Raw genomic sequence first — 14,746 nt, 5'->3', positions numbered from 1 at the left:
AAGGATCATCAGAATTATCAGAATTCCCAAAGTTCAAAGTGCCATAACTTTGTCAAAAATGATCGAAACGTCGTGAAGTTCGAACTTGATCTGTAACTTATCATGAGGAAACCATGTACCAAGTTTGAAATCATTAGCATTAAGAGTGTAGAAAAAAAGTCCGGAAAACTGTTCTTTGTGTGACGGACTGACGGACTGACGGACTGACGGACTGGCGGACTGACGGACTGACGGACTGGCGGACTGGCGGACTGACGGACTGACGGACTGGCGGACTGACGGACTGGCGGACTGGCGGACTGACGGACTGACGGACTGGTGGACTGGCGGACTGACGGACTGGCGGACTGATGGACTGACGGACTGGTGGACTGACGGACGGCGTGCAAACCTATATCCCCTCCGGTGTACACCGGTAGGGGACTAATAACAGTTAATAATTAAAGGCCCATTCCCTTTACATAGCTCTGGGGAATATCACATCGAGTCGAGAAACGTTTCCAAACTAGAATCAATCCAGAACAGGTCGCTCCTCTGCGGCAGCATACTTGACTGTAGGTGTGCAAATTTGGAATTTGGCCGGCCGGTGCCAGCGGTAACTTGCTTCTTCTTTGCAGAAGACACCATGGAATATTTAACATCCAACTATGACCAGTGATGGCAGATGGGTCCTCCGGCTCAAGATCCTTCCAATGGATGGTGCATCCATTGATGTATCACTTTGAATGTGAAACACCAGCTGGGGTGACAGTTTGTATCTGGGCCGAGATTCAAACCCAGACAAGGCAGCTCAGAGCCAGTGGACAGACCTATAGGGCGATCCTTCTGGCCCTATAATAAAAAAAAGGTACATTTTAAATTCAAATTAAAAAAAACCATTACATGTAAACCTCACAATCCTTCAGATTTATGACTGCTCAACTTTTGTCAGTCATTCCAGTTGGATGTAATAATCGTAGCTCAGCATTCAGAGGTTGAACTTGATCAGAAAAAAAATAAATTCTTTTTTTCCGAAAAATATCCATTCTCGCAAAAAATATTCATTCTTTTATTTCCATTCTGTTCTTCACTCTTGTCAGTCCTTCCATCTCTTGTTCAAATGCATGAGATTCTCAAAGCAGGTCACACTGTATGCTATCTCAAAAAGTGGTTGCTGTGCAGGCAACATATCACACACAAGAAACAAACAAATACACAAATGCAGGTATCGCATGTTGTGTACTAATGGCCATCTCCGGCTAATAAGAGCTTGGCAGGATCTCCACTCGCCTCTGAGTTGTCTAGTCTGGTTTGAATCTCGGGCCAGCTATAAACGGTCACCCCAGTGTTTCACAGGCAGGTTGCATCATCACAGGTAGTAAGAGTTAACATACAGTAAAACATAATGAGCATGACATTCTGCACTGCTGTCATAACATACTTTTCTTTGCCTGAAATATGTTGTTTTTTTGTATTCCAATACAAGGTCAAGGCTCATGGAAGAGCTATTATACCGAACAGATCAGGACGCAACAGAACAAGACAGACAGTGGAGAGAGGGAGGGGGGAAACACCAACAGCAGGGTTGAAGGACAAGATGTTGGGAGACGTAGACAAATAAATGGGTGTGGGGAGGAATGAGGGGTAGGGAAGGATGCATGGGGTGGACAAGATGGCTGTAGAAACAAACACTCTAGGGGGCTTATAGTACAAATCTAGAAATAAAAATGGAAGCATCCCAAGGAAGTCGTATTTTAAGAATATTTCTAAAAAAGTGCACAAAATCAATTTATTTATTTCAATAAGTTGTCAAACATGATGTGAAAATACATAAGGTACAATTTTATCGAAAAGCCTCCATGGATTATAAATCATCTGGCATAAGGTTTTAGAAAGTCTCACCTGCTGACTCGGACTGATCTCTTGAAAACAGCGGCCCAGATTTTGAGCAACAGGTCGTCTCTGTGGAACTTGCGGCTGCTGCCGATTGTATGGCAGTTGATAGGTGTGGCTCTGCCAGTTCTGCTGCTTCTGATTGTTATGCTGGCCAAAACTATCAACCCGGGACACTTCATGCACCTGCACCGATGCCTCCTTCGGGTGTCGCACATGCACGTTCATCACGCTAGACATGACCCGACCTCGATTCCACAAACAAGGCAGGAGAGGGGAAAAAATAAAAACAAGCAAACAACTAGAACCGAAACTCTTCGACGTCACGACGTCGACCGACATGCCTCCGCCCAAATTATTACATCATAATAATACTTGTACCAACTTTGCTTTAATTCTATTAAGCTGTTCTCAAAAGCTTGGCGTTGGCTTAGCGGTTAGGGTGCCGGCTTGGGATCCTAGGATCCTGGGTTTGAATCCCGGTTGATCGCTGAATTAACGCTAGGAGGGTTGACTCAACCTGTCATCCTTCCGAGGTCGTGCAAATTGAGTACCAGTTCACTGGTATTTCCCTGTGTGTCGCAATAGGCAACTAACAGCGTTGGCGGGCAACTAACAGCGTTGGCGGCAGGAAAGGCATCCTGCCATATAACATTGCTTCAAAAAGGGAACCACGGTGCCCAAAAAAGGCCAAACCCCCTGCTCTGCAGGGAAAATAGCCTCTAAAGGTGGTTCTTCTTCTTCTTCATTCAGCTGTTCTCAAGTTATCACATTTTTACCTGACATGAACCTCTGAACTTTCACCTCTTGACCCCAAATTATAACCAGTTAATCTTTACATTATTATGCATATCTGTACAAAGTTTGAATTAGATCACTTCATCCATTCTCAAGTTATAGACCGATGACAGACTTTGACCTTTGACCTCTTGACCCCAAAATCTAATCAGTTTATCTTTACATCATTCTACATAAGTGTACCAAATTTGGTCAGATTTCCATCACTGGTTCACAAGTTATCGCAGTAACAGGATTTTTATCTAACAAGATCTCTGACCTTTGCCCTTTGACCTCATGACGCCCGAAATCTAATCAGTTCATCTATACCTCATTATACATACAGTGCATTCAGAAAGTATTCAGACCCCTTCACATTTTCACATTTTGTTATGTTGCAGCCTTATCCTGAAATCGTTTGAATTCATTTTTTCCCTCATCAATCTACACTCAATACCCCATAATGACAAAGAGAAAACAGGATTTTAGAAAGTTTTGCAAATTTATTAAAAAGAAAAAACTGAAATATCACTGGAAAAATGAATAAGTATTCAGACCCTTTGCTATGACACTTGAAATTTAGCTCAGGTGCCTCCCATTTCTCTTGATCATCTTTGAGATGTTTCTACACCTTGATTGGAGTCCACCTGTGGTAAATTCAATTGATTGGACATGATTTGGAAAGAGACACACCTGTCTACATAAGGTCTCACAGCTGACAATGCATATCAGAGCAAAAACCAAGCCATGAGGTCGAAGGAACTGCCTGCAGAGCTCAGAGACAGGATTGGATCGAGGCACAGATCTGGGGAAGCCTTCAAAAAAAATTCTGCTGCATTGAAGGTTCCCAAGAGCACAGTGGCCTCCATAATTCTTAAATGGAAGAAGTTTGGAACAACCAGGACTCTTCCTAGAGCTGGCCGCCCGGCCAAACTGAGCAATCGGGGGAGAAGGGCCTTGGTAAGAGAGGTGACCAAGACCCCGATGGTCACTCTGGCTGAGCTCCAGAGATCCTGTGTGGAGATGGGAGAAACTTCCAGAAGGACAATCATCACTGCAACTCTACCGATCTGGGCTTTATGGCAGAGTGGCCAGACGGAAGCCTCTCCTCAGTGAAAGACACATGAAAGCCCACAGAATCTTGTTTCTCACAGTCTGAGAGTCCTTTAGGTGCTTTTTTGCAAACTCCAAGCCGGCTTTCATGCGTCTTTCACTGAGGAGAGGCTTCCGTCTGGCCAGAGAAAAAGAGAAAGATGGAAAAAAGATGATCAAGAGAAATGGGAGGCACCTGAGCTAAATTTCAAGTGTCAGTGCCATAGTGTCTAAATTTCAAAGGGTATGAATACTTATGTCAATGTGATATTTCAGTTTTTTCTTTTTAATAAATTTGCAAAACTTTCTAAAATCCTGTTTTCTCTTTGTTATTATGGGGTATTGAGTGTAGATTGATGAGAGAAAAAATGAATTTAAACGATTTCAGCATAAGGCTGCAACATAACAAAATGTGAAAAAAGTGTCGGGGTCTGAATACTTTCTGAATGCACTGTACCTGCACCAAGTTTTACTAAGATCTCTTCAGCCGTTCTCAAGTTATCGCGATAACGAAAACCTATCACGGACGGACGGACAGCTGGCCGGACAACCTGAAAAAATAATGCCTCTGGCGACTTCGTCAACGGAGGCATAAAAAAGAAAACAAGTACAGATACAAAGTACACCGCCCCCATGCCAAATCAATAAATAACATCCTCCAGTGCACAGCATTGCCGGGGTGCCTTTGGCACCTGGCGATGCCGCTGCACAGCACATCGAGATGGCATTGGGAGGGAGAGGTGTACATTAATTGATTGATTAATTGTGTAATTACAATAAATAAATAACAATCATGAAATAATTAATTTCTTAATTAATTGTCAAATAGCATACCGAAACCACCAGTGTTTCATCTGAAGCTGTACCTTTTTGAAAATTTATTAAATAATTAATCAATCGAAAAGAAAAAAAATTAGTTAATGGATCAAAAATAAATATCAAAAATCAATAAATCAAAAATAAAAAATCAATCAATTTGATCAATACATCAAAAATATCCTTTATAGCCACATCACTTGGTCACTGTCATGTCCAAAAACCAGCTTCCGAGCTCAAAAGGTGCCTGAGATATTGCCCAGATGAGAAAGGAAATAAGTACACTACTCACAATAAGTTAGGGATATTGTGGGAGTGAGTTTATTTTTTTTATAGGGGTTAGGGTTAGGGTATTGAAATCAGGAATGCTGTGTTTTTTCACACTCATTAATAACCATAGAATTAGGACCAACAACTTTTTTCAACATAATTAAAACACAAAATCAACCACACCGAAGAACCTGCCAATATCCCTAACTTATTGTGAGTAGTGTAAGTGATTAATAATGAAAATAAATAAATAATAATCGTAAAGTAATTTATTTATTTATCAATTGACTAATACAATACCGAAACCACCAGTGTTTCATCTGAATCTGTAACTCAAATAAAAAATAAAAACTGATTAATAAAATAATTCATCAATTAATTGATTAATCAATAAATAAATAAATCAAAAATACCCTTTACAGCCAAATCACTTGGCCATTGTTGTGTCCAAATAACAGCTTCCTAGCTTAAAGGATTGCTGAGATATTGTCCGGACAAACAAACAAACAAACAGGAAAACAGACAAACAAGAAAACAAACAAGAAAACAAATAAACAAACAAACAAACGGAGTGAAAACTGAGTACTCCCTTTCAGTGTGCGTCATCACCGACCCCTTCCCCCCCCACCCCCCACCCCCATTATGTGCCCGGCGATGACGTCATGTAGCGCCTATGGAATAGGAAAGGAGCGGTGTACAATTTTTCAGAGTGACAGAAGAAATGTTTTAAATGTAATGATGAGTGAAACGAACTTGTCTTGTTCACTTTGCTTAAACATTCCAGACTTAATCTCTAATGAATTATGAAACACAATAATGAAGAAATCATGCCAAATGAACCAAGTGAGGCGTGGATCATTATTTTTTCCCATTCAACCAAAGCAGCTGTGCCAACATCACCGTGTCATTTCTCACCATGGCTGCCTTGGCGGTGTGGAGAAACGGGCATCGTGAAGGTTGAGTGTTTCAGTCCCGACAGAGATCCCCGTCGCGCCTCCTGCTGCTGCCCATTATGCCGTGGAGCTTGGACCGGGATGTGACAGAACTTTCCGGTGAAGTTGGATGGGCAGCGACATTTGTCACGAGTCTCACAAGTGCCACCATTTCGGCAAGGAATGGGACACACCACTATGGATGAGGTGAACAGTACATGAGAAAAATACACTGGCAGAACAAAGGGGGCATCAAACATACAAATAACACCATTCAGAGCTGCACCTCCATGAATCTGAATCTGAATGCACAACAGACAAAGCCAAATGTGAGTGTGTTTGATGATTCAAAAATGGGCTGTTTCTATCCATAGCATGTGCTAACTTAATCAGACCAATATCCTGCTAAAGACTAGGTATCTTTTTATTAAAATGATCATGCTATAAACAACTATAACGGCACTTGGTAGAGAGCATACCTCCTCCAGGCTGAACAGTTGATGTTTTGTATCCTACTGATAGGCCGGATCTTGATTCGGACATGAGCCAAAATCTAATCGACTTCTTGTCACCAAACCAACTTGTCCACAACTTTTTGAAATATCATGTTATATATCACTTTTGGCCCTATCTCCCAATGGTGAAGAATCACTTAAAAAATTCTTGTAGCCGGATGCGAAACCGGATCTTCACCAAAATCTCATCTTTTCGTCCTTTTCACATACACGCTACGTCTCTGCCAAATTTCGTCCGAATCCGTCCACAACCTTTTGAGATATGTTGTTCACAAACGGACAAACAGACAGGGGTGAAAACATAACCTCCATCCACCTTCGGTGGTGGAGGTAATAATAAGCTATCAATAGGCCTACGATATTTTCGAAAGGTCTGTTTACAGATGTGGAGGAGACAGAAAAAGAATGAATCCTGGGGCCATGTTTTTATAAATGCGAATAAAGAAACTGAATCGGCAAGCTTTTTGTTACTAAAAAATCTGAGCCTCGTCATCGAGCTAAATCAAAGATGGTGGCAGGTGGACAGACTGACAGACAGGCAGCCAACAAACAGATAAAATGCAAACACAGTGATGTTTCGGGCAGAGGTTCATGAAAGCCACAGGAAATCGCACTTCATTATTCCAAATGATGCGACTCGAAACATAAGAAGTCACTTTTTTGGCCATCTTGAATCGCTGGCGTGAAGATGCCGCTCATTTGGAGACAAGCGCGCAGAGTTTTCTGTTTGCACCAATGTGTTAGAAAATCTCATAGCAATGTCAGGAAAAGTTATATAAAGATCACACATTGAGGATTACAAACAGAAAAGCAGTTTATATGAAATGAACGTCAATAAGCATTCAGTGTAGACAGGGCGCTAAATCTCATCGGGGCCTAGATTAAGGAGTTTGTTCAACACCCACTACATAAAAGGTTTGACACCATAGGTAGTTGGTATGGACCAATGGACCATCTAGATCACTGCTAGGTAGGTAGCAGTCTCAAATTGTGGTAGCACTTTTTTCTACAGGTTATTTTATAAACCGACATGGAAACGCCGTGAAAAGCAATAATATTAAGGGGTAGGGGAAACATAATTTACTGTTTCTTAACTTTTTTTAAATCACAATGAAGTCATTTTGGTATCAATATGTGCCTAATGGAATGCTCTAACAGTCTAATGCAACTGTATAGCAACACAATAGGTTTTGGAGGAGGTATTAACCAAAATAGGGGGGAGGGAGTGACAAATAATGCTCCTTTTTGGTATCATTTTTAATATAAAATTCAAAACTTAATATTATTATTGCTTTATTATTGCTCTAATATTCCCAATTTCAAAAACAAACGCAAGCACCTCTCCTTGTGAAAATGTTGGCTTCAGTATGACCCAAACATAAGTATTCTATGAACTGAGCAAGTTACAAAAGTCTTAACAAGTATGCAAACATATGCATGAATAATTAGTCAAGTGCCATGATCTGAATATTTATATTGCAGATGAAAGAAATCATTGACCAACAAGCTTCTTTATAAAATGTGACCTAAATATGACTTTGCTAGTGCTTGTATTGCTATGGTACACTGGAAACGAGGTAGCTTTTAGCATTCACAAGAAAAGCAGCTCAAAGTATAGTAGTACACCTTAATTGAAGACGCTACCCCATCCAGGCTGGTGAAACACAAGTTCTGACCATACATTTCTTTGGTCTTATCTTGTTTTAAAAGAACAATAATAATGTAGATAATTCATGAATATACAATGTATAGTAACAAGATATTCATTTCTCTAGTTTACATGTATCTGTAGTGCAGGTGTATAACATATACTAAACCCCATAAGAAAAGTTGTGCTTAAAAATAGTACTACCTATGTTTACCCTTTAATTAGTCATCATCCTCAGACTCTGGGTCATGGAAGGATGAAAAGGGGTTGCAACATTCCTCATGTCCCATACATTTACAAGATTCAGTACAGCCCAAATCGTTGAGTTGTTAGGGTTAGGGTTAGTCTGCTCTACTACATGTCTTGCATCCACAGCGTGTTCATTCTAACATTCCACTTGGTGCAGGATCCTTAGTCATTAGGACTGCTTGCAGAGAGTCATTCTGTACTTCCCAACCATGCTCTTCTGGGGGTGGTAAATGTTGCATGGCATCAAGGGACCTCTTCCAGACATACGCTTGAAAGTTTGCTCGTTTAAGGTGTTGAATAAGGCTGTCATTCGTTGGAGGAAGCCCTTCATTCTTTTCTGCTTCTGGCAGAACAACCAGTACCGCACATCATCAACCTTCGTTCCAGCCTTTGTTGATGTCGTATATAAGTTACAAATGAATTCCTCACACGATTGCGCTAAGTCGTCACTCAGGGGTAAGGAGTTTCCCAGATTGCCAAGACTGTCTTGATGCGTCTGGCTCTCAATAAGAACCTTGAACGCCTTTCTCTTGCCAATACCTGAAAACGAACTTGTAGAATCGCAACCAGTCACTGCATGGAATCCAGGTAAGGCACTGCAAACTCTGTGGCCAAGATCGGTAGTGATGGTGTGAATAGTTATGTACCTTAACTTGTCTTTGACCCCTGTGCGAAACCACATTTCCTGACAGTGGAGTTACAGAACCAAAAAGGAGAATTATTTGTCACTCCCTCCCCCCTATTTTGGTTAATACCTCCTCCAAAACCTATTGTGTTGCTATACAGTTCCATTAGACTGTTAGAGCATTCCATTAGGCACATATTGATACCAAAATGACTTCATTGTGATTTTAAAAAGTTAAGAAACAGTAAATTATGTTTCCCCTACCCCTTAATATTATTGCTTTTCACGGCGTTTCCATGTCGGTTTATAAAATGACCTGTAGAAAAAAAGTGCTACCACAATTTGAGACTACTACCTACCGAGCAGTGATCTTGAGGGTCCATACTTACTACCGATGGTGTCAAACCTTTTATGTAGTGGGTGTTGAACGAACTCATTTTTGTGAGGTCCCTGCTCCCGGTCTAGTGCAAGCTTTCCCAGTGCATGCTGGAAGATTAACCACCTCCAACCTCAGCAAAAGCTAGAATCAATGGAAATGGACAGAATTTTAAACGGGCGAAAATATGGTTTTCATTTGGATTATATTCTTTTTTTTTTAACCAGCAAATTGAACGCAAGATACATCAGATGCTCTTATTAACCCCTAAAGGCAGTGGCCTTTACTCATTTCCTGTTACCTGATAAAACTAGAATCAAAATGTGAGCTGACATGAAAGACTGACAGTGATAAGAAAAGTGTAGGAACATGGATGGTGGCAAGGTTAGTGGGAATACAAAATATCATGGGTATGTATAAAAGATGGCATGAGATGGTGGTGAGCTTCCACTTAAAAAGGCATGGAGTGAAGAGTGACATCATAGCAAAGAGAGACAAATAGGGGTAAAAACAATGGGTGTGTTACACGTTAATCAAGGCCCAGCTATCGGACTCTAACTTATCGAAAGTTAAAAGTTTCTGCATGATTTTCCCAAAAGTAAAGAGCAATTACAAGTTCCACTTGTTTTTTAAGTAACGTTGGTCGAAGGCTCTTGGAGGACTACACTCACAAAACGCATGCAGGACAAGGGTATTCAGAGACTTCAGAGTAGTTTTACATCAATTGTAAGGACATTGGTAGATACTAGACTAATAAATACAGCACATGGGATTTGAACCGGGATGAACAGCATCATAAGTGATGGATTCAGATGGGAATGCCAGACAGAAAAACCTTTTGAGATCCTAGAATAACTTTTTCATGTTTTACAAAATTATTGACACCTATGCATCTGTTAGTGGTCTACAGGTCACCTGTTTGAGTGTAATACCCCTCCAGGTACTACATATATCAATGCTCTGTCAACCACTCAAAAAACCTTCTGTTCAACTTTGGATACCCATGGCCGAGAGGCTAGAACATCTATTCCCAGGGACAGGCAGGCAGCAGCTGCATCCGCCAGCTGACGAGAAGAAAGTTATGCTTCAGTCCAACACCTGGAACATGTCCTTCAACCTGACAATGATACATGTTCTTGGTATGTTTAAGTTTTAAAAATAAAAACCACCAAAGATCCTCTGTATATGGTTCTGGACAATCACCAGCGTCCAACAGCATCCGCCTCCCTCACCTCTAATTCCCGAAAGATGCTCCTTCCCACCTCTCTCATAACTCCTAACATAGTTTCCCTTTTCTCCCAATTCTTCCGATATTCTCCATCATTTCTCTCTTCTAGCTTCCCATCATTTCTTCCTTATTTCAATCCTTGGTCGAACAATTGATAGCAAATTGCCAAATTTGGCCATCCTTCTGGGAAGGCCAAATCTCTAAGAGATATTCCCATCACAGCATTTTTCATCACTCCAAAGATCTATTTGGAATTTTAGGTCTCTTTTTGGCATACAATCATTACAAGCATAATTATGATATTACTTCAAATAGCGTTTGAACAAATCCAAAACCCCGAGTTTCTTTGGACTCTTGCAAGGGTGTCGGGCTGCTTTAATCACTGCACTTCACCTGCTCTGTTTGTCATCAACCTGTGTCTGGATTCACAAGGATTTCCAATTAAAGGAACAGCTTGTTCATCCTTTCCATGTACAAGTGGTATGCTCACACCAGTAAATTTATACGATCACTTTCCTGACCTTAGAGAACCGCACTCCTTCAATCTGAGGATTGTCCTGCTGAGGACCATGTCATTAATACGTACCTTCAAATCCTGTATATTGTGTTGATTTGTCCATTGTCTGCTAATGTGATTAAATGAATGCAAAAGTACAATGATGTCTCCTTATGTCCTTGTTCCACATGTGATTTATATATTTATAAAATATAGATGTTTCCATCCTTACTTGATTAATTTGTTCCATAATGATGTCTTCAGCATCGGTGTGATGATCAAGCCGTTAAACGCTGCAAATCAAATGCCTTTCTCAGGACCGCAATGTCCCATTTCTATGGTGCAGTGGCAGATGCCACATGAGATATAACCGCGCAGGCATACATCAGGCAAAATGGAGATTCAAAGATTGTTGCAAAGTATAAGTAGTTCAAGGAAAATGTGTGGAACTTTTTTCTTTTTCTTTTTTCTTTTTTTTTGTATACAAGATCGAGACTCATGTAAAAGCTAATATTGATCAATAAAAAAGACAAACTGACACATACAACATATGATAAAGGGAGCGGCAGACAAGATGGAGAGCAGAGACATCGGGAGATCTGAGGGAGGGAGAGAGCTTGGGGGGAGGAGGCATGGGAAGGGGGGGGGGGGGGCGGGAGAGGTAAAAAAAAAACACATGAACACTGCTCGGACTTCCAGGAAAGAAGTCGGGTATTTCAAAAAAGTGGCTCTGGGGTGAATCGCTCAAGCTTTTGGGTCTCACTATCTGCCATGATCTTTCCTGGGAAAACCACATTTCAAATCTGGCCTCCAAAGCCAGTCGCCGACTGGACATCCTCCGTCGTGCGAAGTCCTTCCTTGGCACACCTGAGCTCCTCACCACGTACAAGACTTTCATCTGCAGCTCAATGGATTACTGTTCTCCCCTCTGGGCTGGTGCTGCTGCCTCACACCTAGCTCGGCTTCATGCTGTTGAAACCAAAGCTTTCAAAATCATTGGAATCTCCCGTGATGAAGCCAACTCCGAGGGCCTTTCAGTCACTCACCGCTGGCAGGTTGGTGGTCTTTCTGTCTTCTACCGACTGCTCTCCAGCCTTGCTCCCCCAGCTCTCTCTGTGCTCTGTCCCCCAAATATTCCTACAGGTCGCACAAGATCTGCCAGCAACACTCTTATGGTTAATCTGCCAAAATATAGACTCTCTGCTCACCTTCACTCCTTCATTCCTCTTTTCTCCCACCTCTGGAACAAACTCCCTCACTCCCTTCAATCCCACTCCACCCTCCAGGTCTTCAAAACAGCTGTTCACCACCATCTCTTATCTTCCCCCATCCAAAACGTTGATCTTTTCTACCCCCGCTAATTCACCCCAGATCCACTTTTTTTGAAATTCCAACTTCTTTCCTGGAAGTCCTTGCAGTGTCCATATGTTTTATACCTCTCCCACCTCCCCCCAAGCCCTCACCCTCCCACAGATCTCTCGATGTCCCTGCTCTCAAATGTTGTGTTTGTGTCCTTCCCCCTCTCTCCCCATCTTGTCTACCGCTCCCCTTATTATACGTTTTATGTGTCGGTTTGATTTTTTGTGTGATTAATGTTAGCTCTTTCACGAGCCTCGATCTTGTATACAAAAAAATAATATATATTAACGGGGGTAGAAAAGATCAAGGTTTTGGATGGGGGAAGATAAAAGATGGTGGTGAACAGCTGTTTTAAAGACCTGGAGGGAGGAGTGGAATTGAAGAGAGTGAGGGAGTTTGTTCCAGAGGCGGGAGAAAACTTTAACTGAAGAAATCAAAAACAAACAGAGGAGAGTTGTGTGCCAGTGTGGGAAAGGCCTGACAAGCATAGGAGCCAAAGAGGGATGAAAACCAGCATTGTTATTGTGATAATTACACCGAGTTATAAAGACTATTATAAATAAAATTATTACCTGTTGGGAAAGATGGGGGGAGGAAAGAAAAGACAACAATTTTCAGGTATAAAATTCAGAAATTTCAGGTAGAGCCAGTCATGTGATGAAGATTGTATGCAGGGCGAGTGTAGAATGAAGGCACGTCGTTCATCCTGGCAAGGAAGTTTAACGATGTTATCACCAGTGATGCACTGCCAGGTTTGGCCTGACATTTAGCTCCAGAAAAGGCAGAACACCAGCCAAAAGCACCACACGTCTGTCGGCTTTGTCTCTGCTTTGCAAGTTATCATGCTTTGGCCTGCACGAATAGGAAGAGGCATTCTTCAAGCGTACATTGTTTTACACTAAGTGCACCCTTGAAAATTCTATCAATAATGTTTCATTTTTTATTTCTTTTTTTTGGTCTGCTATAACCCAAGACGACTGTTCTGTTTTTGAAAGCCTTATTAGGTAATGAAAGGTTTGCTGCATATAGTTCAGCGCTTCAGGCTGCTTTGGCAGGAGTTGAGAGTTTTACTTCCTCGAGTCTGGCTGGTGAGCACTCGACATTGTATCAAAACAGCCAATCGTTTAATGATCGACTGGCTTTGTTTTCCCCTCTTGAAGTTGAAAATTGTGTTTCAAAGTTGAGGCAGCCCAAGCATGCAACTGTCAGTTCGAATCAAGTTTAAAATTAAATGAGTCATTAAAAACTCTCTTTTTTAACGAGTATACAACAACAATATTTGTGGTATTAGGTTATTACCTCTGCGACCAAAGGTGAATGGAGGTTATGTTTTCACCCCTGTCTGTCCCTTTGTGACCAACATATCTAAAAAAGTTGTGGACGGATTTGGACGAAACTTTGTGGACCGGTTGGGTGCCTGACAAGGACGGTTCGATTCGATTTTGGTGAAGATCTGAATATGGATTCGGATATGAGAATTATTAATTTTTTTAAATGATTCTTCACCATTGGGAGATAGGGCCAAAAAACGATACATAGCAGGATATCTCAAAAAGTTGTTGACGGATTTGGACGAAACTTGGTGGACGGGTTGGGTGTCTGACATGGACAAAGGTATTCGATTTTGGTGAAGATCTGAATATGAATTCGGATATGAGAATTATTTAAAATTTTAAGTGATTCTTCACGATTGAGTGATATGGCCAACCAGGCGGAGGCATGCTCTCTACTGAGTGCCGTTCTAGTTATTACTATTATTGTTAACATATTTTTTGCAATATGGAGAAGTAGTTCATCAATGCCTTCAAGGTTGCTGTCCACTGACACTTCGCAATGAACTGCATTCTTGCTCTTTGACTTTCACCACCCCCAATTTGCTTGCTCATTACTGTGCTCCCTTTTATTCTTGAGACACTTCCCTTTCTGGATACCAATCTTCTCCAAGAGCTTCAGTTGCCGTATTCATGAGATACTTTCATGGTGATTGCGCAATTGATATTTGAACAAAATGATAATTTTGATGTGAATTTCCTACTTACCAATTCTAAACAGACTCAGACATGATTTAGAAAGAATTTCGAGACCAGATTAGCCCCAGATAAGTCTGCTATTTTTCGATTGATAAAGAGGTTCGAGGTTTAAGTCCCATGGGACAGTACAAAATCTTCATTGCTCAAAATCTGGTCGCCAGAGGACTGCAATATCACAAGGAAACTTAGAAGCGGTCCATTCCATGAAGCAGTTTTGAGGCCAGGAAATTGCTGCGTCGTCGATTTCAAGCATTGAACTCGTCTTTTGAAGTACATAAATAATTCTGAAGCAGGAACTAAAAATGTACTCTTATCGCATACAAGTGAAGCAAAAACTAACAGACAATGATAACCAACTTAGTGTGATGATGTGTGACTGGTTTGAGGAAAAGAATGCGTCAGAATCAAAATTTTCTGAGTAATGTGTGGTTTTCTGATGATGACCACTTTCTTTTAAGTGG

The 14,746-nt window shown here is 41.2% G+C and overlaps 1 protein-coding gene across 1 annotated transcript in view; it reads right to left on the bottom strand.

Annotated features, from left to right (window-relative positions):
• LTBP1 (latent transforming growth factor beta binding protein 1) overlaps window positions 1-14,746 on the bottom strand; it is a 343,539-nt gene that overhangs the window by 155,414 nt on the left and 173,379 nt on the right. Inside the window, exons 6-7 of the mRNA XM_068129074.2 lie at window positions 5,743-5,955; window positions 1,882-2,120 (exon numbers count right to left, since the gene is read on the bottom strand). Coding sequence (XP_067985175.2) covers window positions 1,882-2,120; window positions 5,743-5,955 — 452 coding nt within the window. The remainder of the gene's footprint in view (window positions 1-1,881; window positions 2,121-5,742; window positions 5,956-14,746) is intronic.

Source organism: Myxine glutinosa, chromosome 9, assembly GCF_964187855.1.
Source record: "Myxine glutinosa chromosome 9, kmMyxGlut1.1, whole genome shotgun sequence".
Classification (NCBI taxonomy): domain Eukaryota; kingdom Metazoa; phylum Chordata; class Myxini; order Myxiniformes; family Myxinidae; genus Myxine; species Myxine glutinosa.
Note: the sequence above shows the minus strand (reverse complement) of the source record. Positions and strands in the feature narration are given on the sequence as shown.